This window comes from Notothenia rossii (assembly GCF_949606895.1).
Source record: "Notothenia rossii genome assembly, chromosome: 9".
Lineage (NCBI taxonomy): Eukaryota > Metazoa > Chordata > Actinopteri > Perciformes > Nototheniidae > Notothenia > Notothenia rossii.
Window position 1 is genome coordinate 33,221,859 of NC_136907.1, and position 6,987 is coordinate 33,228,845.

Sequence of the window (6,987 nt, forward strand, 5' to 3'; positions counted from 1 at the left end):
AATACACTTTATTTTATGGCACCTTTCAAAACATTTAATGTCACCTTAAAATAAAATAACAAATAAAATATGAGTGGCATTACAATACAAACATGTGTTGAGTAGGAAACCACAGAGGAAATATATCATTCAAAAGAAAGAAAGTAAATCATTTATTTCGTTTTTCAGCTTAGAAAACTAGGCGAACGCTCAATAAACCAGATGACGTCACCGTTGCGCGCCCCCGCAAACAGGGCTTTGTGGCAAGCCTTCAACCTACGGCACAACACCTGCGTTGTTAGACAGTGGTGCGGTATGCTAATGGTAATACAAGCCAAACATGCTAAATCATATCAGAAGGCATCACCCAGATTTGGCAATCACCGGAGCCTGGCAAAAGACAGCAGCAGTTCAACAGCTTATCCCTGCTGTTTGTAAGAAGCCAATAAGACATGGAAGCCGTGAGACCAAAATAAATAACGGAAGCTATTGGCATATGTTTTTCAACGGCTATGCTGCGCCCTTATGCAATAGTAGAGGACCCCGGCTTTTATTGATTGTTATTGAAAGTGATTGAAACAATATCTTATTATTTATTTTGTAATATTTTCATGACATTATTTTTAGTTTTACAGCTCATTGAACCTTTTTGTTTGACATCAGCCATTATAGATAATATGGCCATCTGAGTGTGTGTGGTACAGTTTGTCGTTTGTTTTTAACTGTGTAATGCAATTAATTATTCAAATAGAGTTACTTATTTTTTAAATTGAAACTTGCACTACTGTTCAAAATAAATTTAAAAAAAATCTAGAATTATGCATTTGGGACTTTTTTTTGCTTTTTCTTGTTGTACCAAGCCCATACCGAACCGTGACCCCCAAATCAAGGTACATACCGAACCGTGAATTCTGTGAACCCCATGGAGTCATGTTGAGTTCACATCTAAAGTTGTTTCAAGTTAGGATTAGGGAGAGCATGAGTTTAAGTTATATTTAAAACAGTAAATATGTCTTGTCACATGCTTCAAGTTCCTGTTGACCTTTTCAAATATTAAAAATAACACAATCTTAGTGTCACCTTAGCCAAATGTTGTACGCAGAGCCACAACCTGTGTCATGCTTCAGTAGCTATTGTTTAAGGAGTGTAAAACATTGCCATTGAACATCTTGCATATATTTTTCAAAAGCACCTTGTACGACAACAGCAGATAGAGTACATTCATTTATAACATTTTCTCAATTTGCTGATGAAAATCCTCATCATGGCATCTTTATGTTTCTTGTTGATCTTTAGTTGATATTTCCTCTAATTGCTGGTTTAATAAGCCTACGATGTTTCAGACAGCAGGAAGCTTTTTTTCAATATCCAAATCTTTTTTTCCCGTCCTGCTCACCTATCAATTATGGTTTTATAATGCCTAGCAAATGTTCCACTCTGGCATTATAACAGTGATTGACAGATATAGCAACTGTTTTTATTTGACAAGTGTTTTGCAATCTTTTCAAACGCCATATCAGAATGGAAAACTAGCTGAATAGCCCATAGATCATATTGCCAAATGGATGCCACGACAAAAAACATATGAAAAGTGGAAGAAGCTGTTAGAGGAGCTTGAAAGAAAGCCCATGCTGATGGCGATGAGAAAATGACAGGAACAAACACAATAAAGCATAAAGCGCCCTCCAACAGTGGGCTGTGATCAGCTGCAGCCCCCCCCCCCCCCCCCCCCCTCTCAGTGTCATTTACACTTAACTCAGGAGCCACGGGCCACATGTGCATGAAATGGATCACGCTGGTGTTCTGGACAGCAGTTAAACGGTTATGTCTGCCGCTCTGCACAGTGATCCCACTTGATGACTTCCAGATGGTCATCCTCCATCTTTAAGACTCTCTTTGTCCACAAGGGAAGCTGGGGTAATGAGGTTTTAGTCATTGGCATTAATGACATTTCACCTTGCAGATTGATCGGAGTGATGCAGCGGGAGGAAGTCAGCTGGACACCTCCACCTACTGTATGTGGGGAAACGCTGAGAATGCCTCAGACTTAAAATGTGTGGTACATCGTTCACCCATTAATCACACACATTTTTCCCAGTGTAGAATTAAGCTCAGTATAACTGGATCTCAAGAGAGCATGGTGAGAAAAAACAAAAAGACAATGTGAATGTGTTTTGCGAGATTTCCCCATTGTCTGCAAGTGATTGCACGTCTAAGTAATTGTGCTGGAGCACTTGCAGATGTGCGGACAGGAAGCACTTGACTTGGGGTTTGGGCTCTTGGAGAAAAACAATAATTAGGAATGAACAAACAGTGGTGATAACAGCTGTGGGAGAGCCTCTGTGGTGGGAAGGCTGGCTGTGGACGGGGAGAGGCTTCCTCAGGCCCTGAATCTGAAGACGCTGGCTCCACCCCTCATTCCAACACTGAGCGAGGGCGGGCATTTGCCAAGATCTTAATCACGATGGCCCCAAGTAATCAATAGCTAAGTGGCCCTTAGTTGTTAGACATCCCGAGAGAAGGTGACCATTACTTTCTAATAAAGGGATTGATGCCCGCAAAGTCCTCCTCATCACCCCTTAGCATGGCTTCCTGACCGCCCTCCCCCCAGAAATAAAAACCAAATTCCATTCAGCAGCACGCCACCACAGCGTTTTCACAAGTGTCTCATTTTGTCCTAATAGAAGAGCTGTGTGTGGATGGGAAACACATTTGAAGCCGTATATCATACAGGAACAAATCCGTGTAAACAACTCGATGTGGTCACCAGTGTTGGGCAAGTTACTTCCAAAATGTAATATATTACATATTACTTATTACTCTCTTTTGAAAGTAATAAGTTACATTACAATATTACTGTCTCTGAAATGTAATGAGTTACACTACTTTAGTTGCTTTTTTAGTGACTTTCACCAAAATAACCGCAAAAGAATGGCTAGGTATTTTAAATGCTAAAATGTTTAGTGCAGCTCATTATGCATCCAGTGAAGGGCAATGTGGTATAGCATAACAACTGTGTAGGCCCTTAAGGCTACTAACAACTTATAAACTTATTTAAAGCAGACAAAGGATCAAAGTCTGGTCAATTATAGTCGTGATACTGTCAATATGTATAAGTCTAGGCCTATATATATTAAATACAATAGAGCTAGAGCTCACTATAATGAAATCTATAACATTATGTGCAATATATTTTTCTTTTTGTTATGGAACGCTTCAACCAAGCTACTTTCTTTTATTTAATTCAAGTTCCAAGCACAAGAAGTTTGAATGTATTGAGTGGACAAAGAAGAAGCTTTATCAAAAATACGAAAAGGATTACGCCTCAAGGAATAGCTTACGGCTCAGTCATTTTCAGTCCAACACTATTAACATGTAAGCCAAACAATTCTTAAGATTGCTACTAAATGCAACGTAGGCCAAAAATAGGAGCCCTGCTATTTGCCAAACAACGCCTAGAACATAGGCTACTAAACAAAGTCTGGTCAAATCTAAATACAAACAAAGGCCTCGTAGGAAATACTTCACAAAACAAATGAAGCTCCACTATATTTAACACACACATTGGAATATTGAAAATAAAAAAATAAACAGGAAACCTGTTACTGTCAAAATAGAATACAGCCAATTAAGGCCCGTAAAATACATTTAAGTATGAAAGCCCTTAAAGCCTTGACCTATAGCCTACTTATTTTTCTATGGTGGGGGGCTGGCCTATTCCACTACCACCTTGACTGAAATGATGGTTGAAGCGCATCAGGAGAAGGCGTTGAAAGCGTCCATCACCGAGACGGTTGAATTTTGGGGTGAGCACAAGATTTCCAAGACTGAAAAGTCTTTCTACTGGTGCACTGGATGGCGTTGGGGCATTACATCAGAGTGCGATTTTTTTAATTCTTGGAAACTGGTGCAGACTTTCCATCGTAGGGGCAGAATTGAAATAAGACATTACCTCTGTTTCCACAGACATGGGCGCATCTGCTGTGGTAACGGGCTGTAAGTCAAAGGCAAAAAAATCCTCCTCGCTGGAGGCAAACGCAGCAGGTTGAGGGACATCGGGCTGCAGGCTCTTGTGTTGTTAGGGAACGACACTCTGACATGAGGAGTATCTTGATATGGTCTCTTCTGGCTTCTTCTTTTATCCAACGCAGCTTAAACTTGGGCAGTGAGACAGCGGCAAGCAGTGCTTCCTTGGAATCAATTATTGTGGCAAATCAAGTTTTGATTGCTCCCACAATAACTTCAGGCAGCCCAGTGGTCATTGCTGATAGGCCAGTTTTCATTGCTAAGATTTTTCCTATGAGAACTTCTAGTGTTGGTTGAAGCGTTCCATAAAAACAAGTGTCCTCACCCTGTAAGATGTCCAGTGCAACTGTGAAAGGCTTCATAATGGAACAGTATTCCTTGAGAAACTGGTGTTCCCTGTCGTTCATACATTTTATTTGAAATTGTGTTCAGATATTATTAATGTCAGTGAGGAGCATTTCTGTGATCCGAGAATAGGCGTCAAAGTATGAGTTCCACCTTGTTACTGTGGGGACAATCAACTTTCTACCACTGACCTCTTCCAGGAACTCTGATGCTACTGTGGAGCGGCTGGCCTTCGTCCACAACGCTGAACATTTGGAGGTAACACTACGATACACAGCCCTAGATTCTACGTTAGATGACAGCCATTTATCAACCTCATTGTTCGCAATTAGATTAAGTGTATGGGCTGCGCATCTATGATGGGGAGGCAGTACACATAGCCCGTCCCGGGCATTATCATCTTTGGCGGCGGCAAGCACACTGTGAAGGTCTGTAAAGTCTGCCTCACCATCGCCATCAACCTCATCCTCCTCCTCATCGGACTCCACTTGCCGCTGCTGATGCTCCTTGAACGCCTTCACAAAGTTACTCCCATTGTCCGTCACACATGCAGTCACTTTATCGTTGGTAAGTCCATATTGAGAGAAAATGTCCTCCAGCTCTGTTGCTATTGCGTCGTACGTGTGTCGACCCCTAAATCTTCTACAAGCGATCGCAGCCTTCTTTCGTTTCCAGGTATCTGCATCGATCCAATGCACAGTCACCCCCAAGACATTTTTGTTGTTAGCACTCCATATGTCTGCCGTTGTTGACACATAATCCTGGGCATCGATAGTTTTCCTCAGCTCCTTTTCCATGATAGCATATTCTTTATCCAACTCTTTGGCAAATGTCTTTCTATCTGGCAAAAGTTGCTGAAAATTAAGAAGATAGAGATATTAAAGTCATGCTAGATAATAAACTAATGCTTCATTTATAACTGGGCTAAATAATATTTGGATACCGGTAACATTACTGTAATGATAGGTGCTTATGTATAGGCAATACATCTTTTTACCACCAGGCAGCAGTATAACCAGGGCTGCACATAACTGGTGCGCAGGTGCGCATGCGCACCTGCCGCCAAAAAAGGAGCACCGGATCATTTGAAAAAAGCGCATTTGCGCACCAACATTGAGAGAGACAGAGAGACATGAGAGAAGACAGAGATAGAAAAGAGAGGATGCGCACCAAGCAACATCTCCAGCTGCTCTTTTGAGAACCAGGGCAAAAAAGTTATGTGCAGGGCTGAGTATAACATTTAAGCTAACCGTGTACAAAGCGAGTGGAATAAGATGCGAGTCAAGACACACGCATGCACACACGCACACACACACACACACACACACACACACACACACACACACACACACACACACACACACACACACACACACACACACACACACACACACACACACACACACACACACACACACACACACAAAATAACAACATTACAATTATGTCGCTGTTCGCTAACATGGTTGTACAGCCTCGGCATGGCCCAGTAACCTATTGTATTAAAAAGTCTCTATTGCAACATTAGCTTACCTTGTCATTGGTGGTGTTGACAGGGATTTTGCTGAGAAGTTTTCTAAATGCCGCCGACTCCACAGTTGACAGAGATTGCATGTCTTCCACAACATACTCTGCCACGAGTCTCTTAACTTCTCGGGGTTCCAGAGTCATAGAAGACCGAGAGAATTTTAACTTGTGTTGCTTCGGCGTGCCCGCACTCACGTCTTCTGTATGTTTTCTTTTCTCCGAGCCGGCAGATCTCTCGACTAACTTAGTGTTAGCGTGGCATCGGTCCAGGTGTTTCTTTAAGTTGCTAGTGCTATTTCTTGATGTAGACAATTCCTTTTCTGCCGACGAACATAGATTGCACTTGACTATTATGTTTTTCTCTTTTTCTCTAATGAACTGATAATAATGTGAGAACACCCATCGCTCAAAAGTTCCTCCCGCCATCTTAACCCAATAATAAACGATGCATCAGGTTTATTAATCTACCCGCACATTTTTTCTCTGGTATCGGAATGTCTCGCGATATTTGTGAATTCTTGAAAAACAAAACACCATTTAATTTCGGGTTAAAATGTGTTGTGTAACTGCGTTACTGAGAATTGTAACGGGTAACATATTACCCAAATTTCATTAGTAATGCGTTACATTACTTCGTTACAGCAAAAAGTAATATATTACTGTAACTCCGTTACTTTTGTACTTTTGTAACGCGTTACACCCAACACTGGTGGTCACACAGGGCAACATCAGATATTTCTGCAGGCAATAGCCTCACTAATTCCCCCAAGTCAAAGCAATATAAGGCATAAACGCACAATATGAAGAAAGCACTTTATCTTCAAATGTCTTAATAATGTGTAGAGCTGGGAGCAGCTCAGTAATTATTAATGGCAGTGGTGTGAGCTTGTTTGTTTATTCATCTTCACACACACACACACACACACACACACACACACACACACACACACACACACACACACACACACACACACACACACACACACACACACACACACAAACACCTCCCTTGAGTTGAGGTACTTTAATAGACACATTTTCTGCTGCTCTATAACTTTTTTTCAGTCTAGCTTTATAATTCTCAGCCTTAGGCGGAAAGGTGCACACTTC

At 41.3% G+C, this 6,987-nt stretch overlaps 1 protein-coding gene across 2 annotated transcripts; it reads right to left on the bottom strand.

Moving 5' to 3' along the window:
• Positions 1-3,413: 3,413 nt before the first annotated feature.
• Positions 3,414-6,656, bottom strand: LOC307020908 (uncharacterized protein). 2 transcript variants are annotated; one of them, XM_079652606.1, is made up of 3 exons: positions 5,884-6,656; positions 4,749-5,204; positions 3,414-4,715 (listed from the first exon to the last, which is right to left on the bottom strand). In XM_079652606.1, exons 1-3 carry the CDS (start codon positions 6,301-6,303, stop codon positions 4,434-4,436), a joined length of 1,158 nt encoding a protein of 385 aa, XP_079508732.1. In that variant the 5' UTR covers positions 6,304-6,656; the 3' UTR covers positions 3,414-4,433. The 2 variants fall into 2 exon arrangements, with proteins under 2 accessions (XP_079508732.1, XP_079508731.1); XM_079652605.1 differs by having other exon boundaries at positions 3,414-5,204.
• Positions 6,657-6,987: the final 331 nt, after the last annotated feature.

Coding starts and splice junctions, on each gene's coding strand:
- LOC307020908 (XM_079652605.1), bottom strand. CDS start 6,303: ATGGCGGGAGGAACTTTTGAGCGATGGGTGTTCTCACATTATTATCAG. Junction 5,205..5,883: donor TCAACACCACCAATGACAAG/GTAAGCTAATGT, acceptor CTTAATTTTCAG/CAACTTTTGCCAGATAGAAA.